This window comes from Acinonyx jubatus, chromosome E2 (genome assembly GCF_027475565.1).
Source record: "Acinonyx jubatus isolate Ajub_Pintada_27869175 chromosome E2, VMU_Ajub_asm_v1.0, whole genome shotgun sequence".
NCBI classification, from domain to species: Eukaryota; Metazoa; Chordata; class Mammalia; order Carnivora; family Felidae; genus Acinonyx; species Acinonyx jubatus.
Window position 1 is genome coordinate 44,254,922 of NC_069396.1, and position 17,798 is coordinate 44,272,719.

General features: G+C 36.2%; 1 protein-coding gene across 1 annotated transcript in view; it reads left to right on the forward strand.

Annotated features, from left to right (window-relative positions):
- LOC106974675 (zinc finger protein 82 homolog) overlaps nucleotides 1–17,798 on the forward strand; it is a 65,880-nt gene that overhangs the window by 9,249 nt on the left and 38,833 nt on the right. The window contains exons 2-4 of the mRNA XM_015071958.3: nucleotides 4,930–5,000; nucleotides 7,671–7,797; nucleotides 8,084–8,182. Coding sequence (XP_014927444.2) covers nucleotides 4,992–5,000; nucleotides 7,671–7,797; nucleotides 8,084–8,182 — 235 coding nt within the window. The 5' untranslated portion in view covers nucleotides 4,930–4,991. The remainder of the gene's footprint in view (nucleotides 1–4,929; nucleotides 5,001–7,670; nucleotides 7,798–8,083; nucleotides 8,183–17,798) is intronic.

The window sequence follows — 17,798 nt, forward strand, 5'->3', positions numbered from 1 at the left end:
AATATTGGCCCATAATTTTCATTTTATGTCTTTGTTTTGATATCAGTCTTATATTAGCCTCATAAAATGAATTAAGAAGAATTCCCTGTGTTTTTCTATTCACTATGTGTAAGATTAAAGGTTTTCCTTAAATTTGGAAGAATTCACTGGTGAAGCTATCTGGGCCTGAACTTTTCTTGATAGGAAGATTTTAAACTGTGGGATCAATTTACCTCTTCAGATGTTTCAGGTTTTTTGTCTGTTTTGTCCATTTTGGCATGTTTTTAAAAGAATTTGTTTCATCTAAGCTTTCAAATTTAAGAGCATGAAGTTATTAGTGTTATTATGTTTTTAATGTCTGTGGCATCTATAATGATGTTCACGTTTTCATTCTTGATTTTGTTCATTTGTGTTATCCCTCTCATTTTCATCAGTGGTATTGGTAACATTTTTTCTTCTGGGTACTTTCAAAACTTTTTTCTCGGGTTGTGGTTTTGATTTTTGTTTTCTGTGTTTTCCTTTTTATTTATTATTCTTCAGGTTTGCTGAGCTTGAAACTCTTATTGAGGCTTTTAATCAGTTAATCAGTTCAGACAATTATTACTCTCCAATCTCTTTTATTCCTCAGACACTCCACTGACATATATGGTAAATCTTTGGACTGTGTCCCTTTTGTCTTACACTCACTTCTGTTCTTTCTGTTCTTTTTTTCTACTTCATGTGGATTTTTTGGTTTGTTTTTGACTTGTCTTTCAGTTCATTAATTCTTTTTTCTTTTTAATTTTTTTAATGTTTATTTGTTTTGGAGAGCGGGGGAGGGGGCAGAGAGAGAGGGATACAGAATATGAAGCAGGCTCCCTGCAGTCAGCGCAAAGCCCGATGTGGGACTTCAGCCCACTAACCACGAGATCATTACCTGAGCTGAAGTGCTGAAGTTGGACACTTAACTGACTTAGCCACCCAGGTGCCTCTGAGTTCAGTAATTCTCTTAATTTCCTTCCTCCCTCCCTCCCTCCCTCCCTCCCTCCCTCCCTCCCTCCCTCCTTCCTTCCTTCCTTCCTTCCTTTCTCTTTCTTTCTTTCTTTCTTTCTTTCTTTCTTTCTTTCTTTCTTTCTTTCTTTCTTTCTTTCTTTCTTTCTTTCTTTCTTTCTTCTTAGTTTATTTATTTATTTGGTAATCTCTATATCCAATGTGGGGCTCAAAGTCACGGCCCTGAGATCAAGAATCATGTGTTCTTGTGCCTAAGCCAGCCAGGTGCCCTAATTTCTTAATTTCTTCATTTACTGATGTAGGTTGCCTATTTGGTTCTTTTTTACAGATTTCAGTTCTGTTTAATTTCTTTATCTTACCCATTTCCTTATATTTTGGTTGTTTTTAACATTTTAAAACTATTTTAAAGCTATTTTAAATTGTTTGCCAACTCTAATATCTGTATTGTCCATGGTTCTGTTTTCTGGCTTTATCTCTGAGCATATCTAGCATTTTTTATTTTTTTTTAATTTTTTTTAAATGTTTATTTATTTTTGAGACAGAGGGAGACAGAGCATGAATGGGGGAGGGTCAGAGAGAGAGAGAGACACAGAATCTGAAGCAGGCTCCAGGCTCTGAGCTGTCAGCACAGAGCCCGATGCGGGGCTCGAACTCACGGACCGTGAGATCATGACCTGAGCCGAAGTTGGACACTTAACCGACTGAGCCACCCAGGCGCCCCTATCTAGCATTTTTTAATTGGATGATAGATATTGTGTCGAAAACAACCATGGAGGCCAAGGGCAACCACTACCTACATCTAGCTTTCTCGTTATATCAGAAAAATTAAAGTGCTTTTCAGGTCTCTTTTACTAGCAAATACAATTCTTAGTATATAAGAAATTTTCAGGATAATGTTGGAAATAATTTAAAACATTATGTTTTTATTAAAAGACTGCTTGTTTAGAAGAGTGCAAAATTCTCAAAAATTTTATTTAGTAGATTTCAGAGGGCTGTCTTGTCTGTAGTGGTATCTTTTGGCGGTGCTCCATACCCAACATGTGGTCATTTTGTAAACATACTACAGTCTTGGCCACAGAGATTACTGGTTTTAAAAGGAAGGGTCAGGGGCGCCTAGGTGGCACAGTTGGTTGAGTGTCCAACTCTTGGTTTCAGCTCAGGTCATGATCTCACAGTTGGTGAGTTCGAGCCCCACACTGGGATCTGCGCTGATAGCGTGGAGCCTGCTTGGGATTCTGTCTCTCCTCTCTGTCTCTCCTGCGCTTGTGCGCACGTTCTCTCTCTCTCTCTCTCTCTCTCTCTCTCTCTCTCTCTCTCTCAAAAATAAATAAATAGGGGCGCCTGGGTGGCGCAGTCGGTTAAGCGTCCGACTTCAGCCAGGTCACGATCTCGCGGTCCGTGAGTTCGAGCCCCACGTCGGGCTCTGGGCTGATGGCTCGGAGCCTGGAGCCTGTTTCCGATTCTGTGTCTCCCTCTCTCTCTGCCCCTCCCCCGTTCATGCTCTGTCTCTCTCTGTCCCAAAAATAAATAAAAAACGTTGAAAAAAAAATTTTTTTTAATAAATAAATAAATAAACTTAAAAAAAATAAAAGAAGAAGGAAAGGGCAGATTCCCCAGATGCAAGAATTCAGCTGGAGATGATATACTCTAGGAGCAAAGATGAAGAGGATTGGGAATGTAACAGACATAATATGGAGCTATTGAAATAAGAATGTTTCCTGACCACATCACCTGGGTGGCTCAGTCAGTTGAAGGTCCAACTCTTGATTGTGGCTCAGGTCATAATCCCAGGGTTATGGAATTGAGCCCAGTGTTGGACTCCGCTCATGCTGAGTGTGGACCCCACTTAAGATTCTTTCTCCCTCTGCCCCTCTCCCCTGCTTTGTGTGTGTACTCTGTCTCTAAAATTAAAAAAAGGGGGGGGGGGTTTCCTTGCTCATTTGACTTGGAAGGTGCAGCACTTGAGATTGTCCCTTTAACCAAGGAAAGACCAGTAGGAGAGACCAGAAAAGGGGACTTTAAAGTGAGAAGTATGGGAGAAGGAGTTGTTTCCAAGTCTTTCTGGATTACTGTTGATTCTTTAGTATATAGCACAGTGCCTGGCACATAATAGATTATGTTGGTTGATTTATAAAACAAACTAAGAGCTTAATAAATAGTAATAATAATAAAAATATTAAAGGAGTGCTTTCAGGTTTTAAAGAAGAGACATTTGTGGATTACTTTGGATTTCATTTCCTGAAATAAACAAAATAAATAAATACACACACACACACACACACACACACACACACACCCTTAGTGGAATGCAGTAAGTGCTAGGGGTAGATGTATCCATTAAATAATTGATAACAAGGTTCTTTGTCCTGGGTGGTCACTTTTACATACAGTTATTGATAAATTGTTTAATCATCAAGGAGTTTTGTACATAGGGATGTTCACTGCCCTTTATAATGCTCAGTTTATTATATTCCTATATCTAATAAACCAAAAGAACATATTTTATGAAACATTTCAACATCGATCTCAAATTAAGTTACTCCTCTTAAACAATTTAGACATCTATTAGTATTTTAGTATAATGTTCTTTGGGTCATTTTAAACATCTTAAGCACATATCATGTATACAATTATTACAAATTTTATTACTACACTTACAGTTAAAAGCTATTCTAAAGCATCAGTGATATGGATTTAGTCCACTTCTACATTATTTCTATGCTTTTTAATTTCTTCCCATTGTTACGCGAATTAATCATCTTCCTAAAGTTTTTGTAATATTGCTGTGTTCGCTTTCCTGGGTTTCAGTTTTCTTAAGATTCATTAATCCCAAAAATCGTCTCAAACTGTGCAAGATTAGAGGATCTGGTTCATCAACCAGTTATTTCTTGGTCAGGACACAGGACTTGATTGTACAAAACAAGATCATTAAAAACTGTTTAGACAAATGTATATCCAAACTAAAATGTATATGATCAACTTTTAGGAGTTATTTGGAATTCGTATAAAGATAAAATGATATATATGCAAGGATTTTTTTTAAGTTTATTTTGAGAGAGAGTGAGTGAGTGTGTGTGCACAAGCAGGGGAAGGGCAGAGAGAGAGGGAGGGAGAGAGAGAAACCCAAGCAGGCTCCGCACTATCACTGCAGAGCCAGACTTGGAGCTGGAACTCACGAGCCATCAAATCATGACCTGAGCCAAAATCAAGAGTCAGACATTAAACTGACTGAGCCACCTAGGCACCTCTATACAAGGATATTTATTACAGCATTGTTTGTAATAGAAGACAAGAAACAGTCCCAAATGGTCATGGGCCGCAGATTGGTTAAATAAAAGTGTATCCATTTAATGAAATACAATGTAGCTAAGGGAATTTCAGCTCTGTGGGTACAAGTTACGTTCCAGTTCAAGATACATTATGTAAAGGGGCGCCTGGGTGGCTCAGTCGGTTAAGCGTTTAGCATCTGCAGGTCATGATCTCGTGGTCCGTGCGTGGTCCGTGAGTTCGTGCCCCGCGTCGGGCTCTGTGCTGACAGCTCAGAGCCTGAATGGAGCCTGCTTCAGATTCTGTGTCTCCTTCTCTTTCTGACCCTCCCCCGTTCATGCTCTGTCTCAAAAATAAATAAACGTTAAAAAAAATTTTTTTAAAGATACATTAAGTAAAAATAGAAAAGTGTATAACAGTGTATATAATATGCAATCAGTTGTGTAAAAAAATTATCTTTGTGTGTAGATGTGTATATATGTATACTATATTCTCCAAGCCCATATTAGATTGCTGAAATCTATCCTACTTCAAAGCCTGAGGTCTCTGGAGTAGGGAATAATGAAAGATTTGCCCATTTTTCTCACTATACCCCTTTTTTATTTGTATTTGTGTGGGGTGAACAGAGGGGAATGATCATCTGGGAGCTATGCAGCAAGTGGGATCTTATGTAGCTTCTTTTGCCTTCCCCAGTTCTGCCCTATTCCAAAAGGATCCCAGAGGAAGACTGATCTTTTTCTGCAAATACCAAAGCCATGGCTCAGGTGAGATGCTGTTTCCTTTTGCTCAAAGAGAGTTATTTTTACCCCTAGTACATGTAAACATTTGCCTTCTTCATCATGATATTTTTGATGTTTAAAAAAAAACCAAAAACTTTTTCAGACAGTTTAGTTAAAAGCTGTGCTAAAGTTCTCTTAACCTTGCTCTAAAGAGAAAGATCTTCAATAAGTCAATTCAAAAATTTCTCTCTTGGTGGAGATATTTATAGAAAAAAGAATTGGTTCTATAACCATTGTTGGAAAAAAGAAACAAGGTCTGGTTAAGGATTTTTACACTCTCAAATTACAGGTAACGGTTAAGGGCCAGCCAAATTGTTGGTTAACAAGTTTCTGTGAAGAGGTCTTAATCAGATTATAAATCCTTCAGAAAATTCTTATGGATTCCATCAAGAATCCTTGTTTGTTCTCACAAAGAGATTGTTAATTACATAATGTAAAAATGGTCTGATTGAGGCCAGGCTCCAAAAAAAAAACTTTTACATGGTCCATTCAGGAACCTGACCCTCATTTCTTCATAAAAACCCAGTGTCCTTCCCAGTTCCCTCTTCTTTTAAGCAACGTTTACAAATTCATTTAGTAAGTCCTTCAGATCTTCTGTCTTAGACTTCTGCCAAAAAGAATAGAAATGTGTTCCCCATTTGTTAATGAATCTAATTTGATTGGACAGTGATTTGATGAGATAGAGATAAATAATTAGGGGCACCTCATAGGGAAAAAGCCTGATCATCACAGACCTAGGGTTTCCAAGAAGAAAATATGTGGAATGGTTTTGATTGATATCATTCTTAGTACATGGAAGATCTCCTGGTGTATGAGCCTTTCAGGTTTGGAGGTATGACTCATAGTTAGTACAAAGCTCTGACACCTATATTTTAACAGATCATCCATAATAAATAGACTTCAGTAATACCATTGTGTGAATTTGGATCATTTTCCATCACCTTCCTATATCTCAGGAACAAAGGGAATTTACTGTTGAGCAATGGGTAGTTATAAGTAAAATTGGGCCAGTATTAGGGATTTAAAAATTACTTTAACATCAGTATCTGAAAACAAAAGAAAACTTGTTTTATATCCATGTGATAGAATATTATTTAGTGAAAAAAATATGCTAATGAAAAGAATTTATTAAGGTGCACCTGGCTGGCTTAGTCAGAGGAGCTCTTGATCTTGGGGTTGTGAGTTCAAGCCCCATGTTGAGTATGGAGATTGCCTAAATAAATTAAAAAAAAATCTTTTTATTCTTAAAAAATAAATTGTTATAACAAGGAATTAACTCTTACTATATAATAGTGTGACATGAGAAAGGATCAGTCTTGAATTTTACGCAAATTTAATTTTCTAAGATAAAATATTTTTTAAAGTCATTTTACACATTTTGCAAGTAAAGTAGTGCTATTCTAATCTTGCCCCATCACCCACTCCCAAAAGGTGATTGCCCTCAACTGTCTTGAATATGGTTTAATTGCTATCTTTTGGTGAATCAATTTTACTCTCTTGACTTACTACAAAGTGGAAGGGACATTGTATATTCTTGTATTGCACCCTTCATTTTCTCTGATAGTTATTAATCATATTACAATTTTTTTTGTCAGATCAGTAGTGTACACAATATTATGACTGCAAATATTGCTTACTGATGAGCCAGCTCATAGCTCCATTCTATTACAGCCTTTCATTTTTCCTGCGGTTAATTGCTTTTTCTCCCCCCATTTCCTTCATTGTCCATTTTTTCCATCTGATCAAACACATTAATTCGTTTTGAGTATGGAGACTGCCATCTCCATTCCCTTTTTCACCCTGCTCCCACCTGGTCCTGTTACTCTCTAGACTACTGCATAGTTTTCCCAAGGCTTCCATTTTTGTGGTTTTCCTGAGATTTTCCTTCACTGTTCTCCTGTGTTAATTCACCTATTTCTTGAATACTACGTCTTGTTCTTTTCTGGTTTACTTCCTTCTTTTTGGTGGAGCACATCTTCTGGTACTTTCCTAAGAAATTATGAGGTCCTTTTATGTCTAGAAATGTCTTTTTTCAACCCTCACAACAGAATGATAGTTTAGTTATGGAATGTAGGTGAGAATTTCTTTTCTCTATCAGCATATTAAAGAATTATTCTTACCATTTCTTGTTTTTAGTAGTGTTCTTGAGAACCTCATTGCCTCTCTGATTCTTGATGTCTTTTATATGATCTGCTCTCCTCTGGATGGTTTTAATGTCTTCTCTTTATCCCTTATTCTGAAATTTTACTCTTAGCTACTTGGGAAAAGAAGAGAAAGAAAGAGGCTCACATGTGTTGGTGACTTACTGTATGGCAAGTAGAGAAAAAAAGCTTATATGTACTGAATGGCAAGGATTATGCTAGCCATTTGTATATACTATTTCACTTAATTGGGATGCCCCTCTTAGCTGGATTTTGTACCTTCCTAATTTTGTCTGGGGGGAAACAGAATAAACATGGAAACACAAGATTCAGTCCTGCTTATTTGTTTACAGTCCTCCACTTGCGTCCGAAACATCCACTCTATATGCTTGCTATTTTTCACTTCTCCCTTTATTCTTTTCTTCTCTCTTTCCTTCACCAAAAACAAAACAAAAACAAAAATATAAAACATTTCTTTTTATTAATCAAGTCATATACATGGTTGTTGTTCCAGGAGTCAGTGATGTTCAGTGATGTGTCCATAGACTTCTCTCAGGAGGAGTGGGAATGCCTGAATGATGATCAGAAAGATTTATACAGAGATGTGATGTTGGAGAATTACAGCCACCTGGTTTCAATGGGTAAGGACGTCTGTCCATAATCAGATTCTGCCGTCAGAAGCTCTATTTTCTCCCATGTGAAATACCTGCCTTTCAAGTAGGTATTTCTACATCCTGTTCTTAGAAGAATGTTTTTAATATTGTAGTGTTAGAACAAAGAAGCTACACTGAGTTATGGGGGAGTTTCAAGTCCTATGTTGTTTCATAAATCTGATATACCTTTCTTTGACCTTTTCTTAATGAAGGGACTGAATTTGAATACTGGTATATTCTCATCATAAACTTATCTCCTTACTTCTTTTATAAGCAGGACATTCTGTTTCTAAACCAGATGTGATCTCCTTTTTGGAGCAGGGGAAGGAGCCCTGGTTGGTTGACAGAGAACTAACAAGAGACCAGTGGCCAGGTAAGTGAAGCTCGTCAGGTAATTACTCAGTTGGTCATTGGAGAGACTGCACCTTTGAGGTGCTCTCTGGGAATCTCCCCTTAGGCCTATTGTACAAAAGTAAGCCTTTCAGCATGAACTTTCAAATGACCTTACCTTTTCCTCTTACTTAACACACTCTACCTGCTTTTCTTCGCTTATACTTCTTTCCATTTCCTCTTGTAATTGCCCAATTCTAACCAGCCAGTGCCCTCCTCTACGCTTTCTAATGATATTCCTTTCTATCCATATTTTGGATCTATTTTCTTATCACTTTCTCATCCTCTTTAGTATGACATTTTTTTTTTTTTTTTTACATTGCCAAAGGCTTATTTTCTTTAGGGTGTTTTAGATGAAGTAGCTCATACAGTCATTGATTCATTCATACTTAGAACAAACATTTACTGATTTTTGAATGTGTGAGGTACTCTCAGAGGTACTGCAGAGATTAAAAAAAGGAATAAGCAATTTCAGAATTTATAGCTTAATAGGAGTACTAGAATACACCTATATATATAGCTTCTATAAAGTAGAACCATCATAAAAGAGGTTAAGATAGGGAGCTCAGAAAAAATGAGGGCTAAGGATATAGAAGAGAAGTTGATCCACACAGATACTATATCCACATAGATACATGAGTGTGCATGTCGTTAACTTTAGATAGAATGTTGGAAATAAAGGCTCTGTACCTCCATTGAGAACTTAAAGCTAGCAAAGATAAACAAAACTTGATATGAACGAGTTAAAACAGGACAGCACATTGATTCATTCAGTATATGTTTATTGAGTACCTGTTGTATGCCCAGCACTATTCTTAACACTGATATTACAGCAGTGAACAGAACATGCAAAATCTCTATTCCTGGAGCTTACCTTCTAGTGCTGAGAGAGATATAAAAATAAATGAATATATAGGTCATGTAACAGTGCTAATAAGAAAAACAAAGTAGAGGAAGAGCGTAGAGGATACTATCTTCTATGATGGGGTAAGACTAACTTTTCCAGTTAAGTGACATTTGGACAGAAACGTGAAGAAGTACAACAGTAAATCATTGTATGTGGTTAGTGGAAGGAAGAACATTACAGAGGGTGGAAGCCAAACATTCCAGGGCCCTGAAGCAAGTGTGCATTGGCTGTGTTCAGGGAGCAGGAGCCAGGAGGCCAGTGCTTTATCTTATCCTGGTTGGTCAAGTATTTTCAAATAAACCGGAGATTTGACGTCATTTCACCTTTGCATAATCTCAATTTGTAGTTGTAAAAAATATGGACATTTTTTTCCCTTACACAGTTTTAATGCCATTATCATCTCTAATAAATTTTATAATTTCTTGGTATACTGGATTGTTTTCATGTCATTATAGTGAGTACTAGTGAGAGTGGACATTTTCATCTTAATGGTGCTCTTTAACTTGTTCACTACTAAATTTTGCCCTTTTTACCCATTACTATCCTTATTTTTTCAAATTTTATGGACTTTATGTAATAAGAATATCTATGTACCCATTTCCAGAAGGTGCTTTTACTTTTTAATTTTAATTTGCATTGGTGTCTTTAATGTGTATGTTGTAATGTGTTTGTAGTCAGCTCCTTAAATGATTGTGATGAATTTTATAAATATTTGTTGTTTTTTAGTTTTCTGCGATTTGTTTTATACCATTTAAATCCATTTTTAGTTTCTTTTTCAATAAAGTATAAATTAAGAGTCCAAATCCATTAACCTCCCTCTCCCCTACACGCACGCACACACACACACACAATTTAGCACCCTTTCATCATTTAGCTTACTTCATCTTTGTTTTATCTGCCTGTTCAATAACAAGTTCTGATTTATGTTAGTTTGTATGTCAGCTTCTTTTTCTTGTATCTGTCTGTCTACTTATGCCTACGGAGATAGATATGCCTAGCAGAAGTTAATATATTGTCATTCTTTTTATTGGAAATTATTAAAATTATGTAACAAACTGCAGGTGGACATTTAAACAGTTATGAAATGAACTTTCATGTAACCATTACCCAGGTAAAAAACTACAACACTACCAGCACAGATCTCTTTGTGTCCCCAAGATCTTTGTGTCCTTTCATAGTTTTACTAAGAGTGCCATCCACAATATATAGTTTAGTTTTAGTTGGGTGTGAATTATATAGACATGTAATCATACTATAATATGTATTATTTTATGCCTTGCCTTTATTTTTTTAATGTTTATTTATTTTTGAGAGACAGAGAGAAACACTGTAAGCAGGGGAGGGCCAGAGAGAGAGGGAGACACAGAATCTGAAGCAGGCTCCAGGCTCTGAGCTGTCACCACAGACCCCAACGCAGGGCTGGAACTCACAAACCACAAGATCATGACCTCAGCCGAAGTCGGGTGCTTAACCGACTGAGCCACCCAGGTGCCCCTAATTGCTCTTACTTTTATAAAAAGTCCTGATCTCTGGTGAGAGAAATCTCCACCCTTTCCTTCAGAAGTGCTTGGTTTTACTTTGTCTTCCATATGAATTTAAAAATTTACATTAAGTAAAGTTTCATTAAAAATGTCTTTTTCGGGGCGCCTGGGTGGCTCAGTCGGTTGAGCGTCCGACTTCGCTCAGGTCACGATCTCACAGTCCGTGAGTTCGAGCCCCTCGTCGGGCTCTGGGCTGACAGCTCAGAGCCTGGAGCCTGTTTCAGATTCTGTGTCTCCTTCTCTCTCTGGCCCTTCCCCCGTTCATGCTCTGTCTCTCTCTGTCTCAAAAATAAATAAATGTTAAAAAAAAAAATTTTTTTTTTTAAATGTCTTTTTCAACATCCATCCATGAATAAAACTCTCAACAAAGTGGGTATATAGGGGAATGTACCTCAGCGTAATAAAGTCCATATATGTAAGCCTACAGCTAACATACTCAACTGAAAGCTTTTCTTCTAAGATCAGGAATAAGACAAGGATGCCTACTCTCACCACTTATTAAACAGTACTAGAAGCCTTAGAATAATTAGACAAGAAAAAGAAAGAAAAGGCATCTAAATTAGAAAGGAAGAAATAAAACCATCTATGTTTGCAGATGACATGATATTATATATACAAAACTTTAAAGGCTCCACTAAAAACTATTAAAATTAATAAATGAATTCAGTGAAGGTCCAGGATACAAAATCAATATATAAAAATCAGTTGCAGGGACACCTGAGTGTTTCAGTCTGTTAAGCATCTGATTCTGGATTTTGGCTCAGGTCATGATCTCACAATTCGTGGAATCGAGCCACAAGTTGGACTCTGGGCTGACAGCACGGAGCCCGGTTGGAATTATCTTACTCTTTCTCTGCCCCTGTCCCACTTGCGAGCTCTAGCTCTAAATAAACAAACAAACAAACAAACAAATAAACGGCTGCATTTCTATACACTAACAATGAACATTCAGAAGAGAAATTGAGAAAATCCCTTTTACAATTGCATCAAAAAGAATAAAATACCTAGGAATAAATTTAGCCAATGAGGTGAAAGACCTGTACACTGAAAACTATAAGACATTGATGAAAGAAATGGAAAAAACACAAATAAATAGACACTACCCAAAGCAAGTTACAGATTCAATGCAATCCCTATCAAAATTCCAGTGGTGCCTTTTATAGAAATAGAACAATCATAAAATTGTCTAGAACCATGAAAGACGCAAATAGCCAAAACAGTCTTGGAGGCATCACACTTCCTGATTTCAAACTATATTAAAAGGTATCAAAATCAAAACAGTATGGTATTGGCATAAAAACGGATGCATCAATCAATGGAACAAAATAGAGAGCCCAGAATTAAACCCACACATATATGGTTAATTAATTTTTAACAACGAATCCAAGAATATACAGTGGGGAAAGGACAGTCTCTTCAATAAATGGTTTTGGGAAAACTGGACAGCCACATATGAAAGAATGAAACTGGACCACTATCTTACATCATGTACAAAAATCAGCCCAAAATGGATTAAGGACCTGAACATAAATAAGACTTGAAACCACAAAATTCCTAGAAGAAAATGTAGGCGGTAAGCTCTTAGATCCTTGGCAATTTTTTGGATTTGACAATAAAATAAAGACAGCAAAAGCAAAAATAAATGAGTGGGACATCAAACTCAAAATCTGCACAGCAAAGGAAATGGTCACCAAAATGAAAAGACAACCTACAGAATGGGAGAAAATGTATGCAAACCATATATCTGATAAGGAGGTAATATATAAAATATATATACAGAATCCATAAACTACATAGCAAAAATTCCAATTAAAATATAGAAGATGTTAAAGAAATGGAAATTTTAGAACTAGAAAATATAGTGGCCAAAATTTTTAAAACTACTGCATAAGCTCAATAGAATGGAAATAACAGAGAAAAATTGGTGAACTTAAAGATGAGCCAAACTAGTTCACATAAATACCAGAATAAAGATCAAAAACTTAAAAAGAATCTATAGCTTCAGGGACATGTGAGACAACAGAGTTTTAACATTCATGTCCTTGAAGTCCCAGAAGGAGAAAGTTCAGGACTGGAAAAAGTATTTGAAGAAATAATGGCTTACCAAATTTGGTGAAAGATATATCAGTTGAAAAGGCTCAGCCACCCCAAACAAGATAAACACAAAGAGATCCATACCCAGACACATCATAATCAAATTGCTGCAAATGGATGACCAAAAACGTAATGAAAGAACCACAGAAAAATAATGCATTACTTATAGGGAAACAATTATTTGAATGACTGGATTTCTCTCTTTGTAAACCATGGAGGCCAGAATAAAGTGGAATAAAATTTTATTGTGCTAAAAAACTGTTAACCCAGATTTACAAATCCAGCAAAAACCTACCAGGAATGAAGGTGAAATTAAGAAAGGCAATACTGTAAATGTAGATGGCAACTGAGACTCGCTTGAAGGTCCCTATGAGATATGACAGTGGTGGGAAGACTGGCTAATGAGACAATTTATATACCATGTTAGAGGGGTAAACACTAGTTAAGTCTAGGAGACAGCTGTCTGTGCCAATTCTGGCCCAGTGCTTCCACATAATGTCTTTCAAGGAAAGTCAGAAATCCAGATTTTCATATTAAATCTGATAGCTCGATGTTGATAACTAATTCAAAACTTTAGAAAATTTGTTGGGGGCAACATCAAACAAATATGTAAGATACAACCTGATTCATCAGATTTTTACTTCTGTGGAGTTTTCTTTTTCTTTCTTTTTTCTTTTCTTTTTTTTTTTTTTAACCTCAGAAATTCTACCAAGGTACATCTGGTTAAAACTCCTCATAAATTGTGCTCAACACAGAAGGGAACTTCTTTTTACTCAGAGGTTTCTTCAACCCTGGAAATTAGTTTTGTTGTTAGCTCTGCATCATCCCCAAGTTCTCCTTCCAGAACTCATATCTTACGTTTATTTTATTGCCCATATAATTTTCCTTTCCTATGACTCCCACCACTTTTTTGTCACCTTTTCTATCTTTTCCCCTCTGAGAATTTTTTTTCATGAATTCTAGTTTTCATGATGATTGACTTTTCACTGTGGAATTTGAAGATTTAGTTTATACCTTTTTTCACCCTCCAAATATAATTATATCACAATTTTTAAAGTATTATTCAGCTTGCTTCATGACAGTGAAATGGCTTTCATTTCTGAGCTCTGTAGTCACATTTCACTTCTTTTAGGACTTGTTCTTTTCCATGCAATTAATCCTTGTCTTAATTGAGAATTGCTGAGTTTTCTGAGTATCTCTCATTAATCTAACTCTCTTCAGACACATCAGGTAACTGGTTTATTTTTTAAGAGACATTTCTCCTCTAACCCTCTGTTCTGCCCCAGTTGAGACATACATAGCTATCATTTTAGAATTTCTCTTCATTATCATCCCATTGATTCCCTTTACCATGTTCCTTTGAATTTCTTTTGATTCTCTATGTGGATATCTTGGATACCTTTGTCTTGATTGTTGGATCTCTTTCCTTCCTCTTTCTTGGTTTATCCCTTTATTATTCTGACACACACCTTCCAAAAGCAACCAAGGAAAGTATGCAAGAAAAATAAATAGTGTATTTTGTGGGGCTGCCTGGCTGGCTCAGTCGGTGGAGCATGAAACTCTTGATCTCAGAGTTGTAAGTTGGAGCCCCACATTGGGTGTAGAGATAATTTTAAAAAATAAAATCTTTGAAAACAGAAGTGTATTTTCTGAATCCTTATATGTCTGAAAATGTTTCCCATTCACCCTTCAATTTCACTGATAGTTTGACTGGAGATGTAATTTTAGGTTGAAAAACTGAAATTCAAAGTTTTGAAGGCATTGCTCCACAGGTTTTTAAAATCTAGCATCTAGTGTTGTTCAGAAATCCAAAACTCATTCAGGTTCTTAATTATTTCATGTGATCTATTTAATCTCTTTGGAAGCTTTTAGAATTTATCTTTATAATATGCTAATATTTCAAGTAGAGATAGCATGATGTTGATTTTATTCTTTCATTTGGGCACTCACTGAGACATTTCATTCTGGAAACAAAAATCTCTGAAATTTTCTTGTATTATTTTCTTGATTATTCTATGTTGTCTTCTCTATTCTCTGTGTTTCAAACTTTGAATGTTTGCTTTTTTTTTTTTAATGTTTGTTTATTTTGAGAGAGAGAGAAAGAGAGATCTCCCACACGTTTGCTCAAGCCAGGAAGGGGAAGAGAAAGAGAAAGAGAATCCCAAGCAGGCTCTGCACTGCCAGGGCAGAGCCCAATGCAGGGCTTGAACCCACGAACAGTGAGATCATGACCTGAGCCTAAACCAAGAGTCAGACACTTAACCAACTGAGCCACCTTGATGCCCCTGTTCACTTGTTACTTCTAGTGTCTGGCACCATGTCTGACACATTTAATGGGCTCATTAACTTTTTTGAATGATTGAACACTCATAATTCAGATCTTAAATTTCTTGTCTTAGCTCTAGAATTATTTTTTTTCTTTTTTTTAATTTCTTATACTTTCTGTGAGAATTTATTAAGTTCTAATTCTCATTAATTTTTATAAAAGATTTTTCTTTCAATATTTTTTCTGACATTATTCTCTTATGAGATATATATTATATATTTTTGGAAGCATTCTTCTTTTGAATTTTTCTCCATTGGTTGTCTTTCCTGAGTTTTTTTTTTCCCCCTTTGTCCATTTTAATCTCTCATGTTTAAGATTTTCCTGAAACTACTAGTGATTTAAGGCTGTCTGCCCATATAAAACTGTGGTATTAAAAAGCTGATATGAGGGTGCCTGGGTGGTTCAGTCAGTTAAGCATCGGACTCTTGATTTCTTCTCAGGTCATGATCACACAGTTCATAGGCTTGAGCTGTGCATCAGGCTCCACTCTGACAGCACAGAGCCTGATTGGGATTCTCTCTCCCTCTCTCTGCCCTGCTTGCACACACTCTCTAAAAATAAAAACTTTTTTTTAAATTAAAATATATATTTTTAAAAAGCTGGCTTGACCTCTCATTTGTGTCTGAAGAAGTGTATATTTATTGGTGGTAGTTACTGTAGAGTGATCTTCCTAGAACAGTTCGTTGGCTGATACCACCTATCAGATGTTTTCTCTTGGACTGGTTTTCTCCAGAATTGAATCCTCTACTTTCTTTCTGGGAGTCAGTAAAATGAGCTTGACTGCCAGATTCTGAAAGTTTACTGAGTCGTATGTATCAGGTGTATGGGGTAGGTTTGAGATTCTGGGGTCTGTTTCGTACAGATTTCAATTAATCTTAACTTTTTGCAGCCTCTCCTGCACCCTGCTTTCAAAGGTACCTGTTGATTGCAGTTCTTAGAAATAATGATTCTACAATAAGACTAAGCTATAACCTGAGTTTCAGTGTGTTTATGGTTAACAAATTATTTGTTACCATTACATCTATGGTGGCTTCAAAAATTTTGTTGCTGCTCTTTCCTCTCCTATTCTTTGTCTTTGTGGAGTTTCTTCTTTCATTTAATCTCATCACTATCACTTTGGTGGGACTTCATGAAGGAACAGTGATAAATGCATATATTCACTGTGCTGTGTTTGAAAAGAGTGTGTCCTTCTAGAGGAATTTTTTAAGGAGTATACATTTAAATACTTGCTTATTGAGTCAGTTAATAAATATTTGTTGATCTTCCAGTATATACCAGATACTATGCTTAGAGTTAGGTACACACTGATGAAGACTATGGACATTTCCTTCACAGAACTTAACACCTATTCAGTGAAAAAGATAGTAAGTGAAGCTAAGTCAATATATAATTACAAATTATGAAAATCCTGTTAAGGAGGACAACAGAGTGCTTAAAGTGTGACTACAAGGAGAGTATAATTTGGTCATGCAGCCAGGAAAGGCCTCAAAAAGTATGACCTTTAAGTGCAGATTTGGAAAATGGGCAATAGTTACCAAGGCCAAGAGTAAACAACAACAACAAAACCACCTACTAGACATAAGGAAAAGTACCTGGAAAGACTATTAAGAGGGACTAAAAGCTGAGAGCATTTGAAGAACTGCAAAATAGGGCCAGCGTGGATGGAGCTTAGCAACCAAAAGGGAGCATAGCCTGAGATTTGTCTGAAGAGGCAGGCAGCAATTAGATCCTTCAGAGCTTTGTATACCTTGTTCGAGTTTGGCTTTTGTTGTAAGAGAACTGCCATTAAGGATGGATTCAAGATTGCCTACCTCAGGTGGGGAAACTAGGTAAGAAAGACACTATCCTGATAGTTCAAAGAGATACACGTATTAGATATTGAAGATAGGAGGAAGAGTGTTAAGATATATTTAGGAACAAGATTAGGCAGTATTTGCTGAATAATTATATGAGAGAAAGAGAAAAGATGGTACTAGAATACTTTTCACTTTTTTGGCTTGAGATTTTCCCATAGTGTGGTCTTCAAAACACTGCACTTGCCTAATATCCCCATTTTAATATAGAAATTCTTTTGTATTATCTCTCAAATATTAAACATTTATGCCAAATACTTCTCATATATTATTTACAGTTCCCCCAATGATTATAAGAGTAGACAGAGAATTGAGGGCTAAGAAAAATGAACTACTTTGCCCAAGAAAACAAAGCTTGTAATTAGCTGTGTGTTCAAAAATTCACAACTGATTCTGGTAACTGATTGTTCAATAGCAGAACACTGCTTTTATATCCTCTACCTTCTCTTTAAACCTACAAATGCTCTTCCTGTCAGTTGGTCATCACTACTATAGTGTTTATGTTCTTTTTAAGTCCTTTCCTCTTTTCTCCTAAGATCAGCATCACAGAGTTCCAAGCCAAAAAGTGTTTTTATCAAACTCCAAACATATTCCATATTTAGCCACAAAAGAATCCTCACTGTCTGCCACTCATGCTAGATTTATTCATTCCTGCCATCTGGATTGCCACTCTCAATTTCCTTATTTGTTAAAGAGACCCTGGGTTTCCAGTTACAGAATTGAGGACAGTGCTGTCTAATAAAACTTTCAGTGATGATGTGGAAATGTTCTATGTTATTTCCAACACTAACCACAATTGGCTATTGAACACTGGAAATTACAGTTGTATTGAATTAAATTTGAATTTTTATATAATTTTAATTATGTTAAATTTAAAT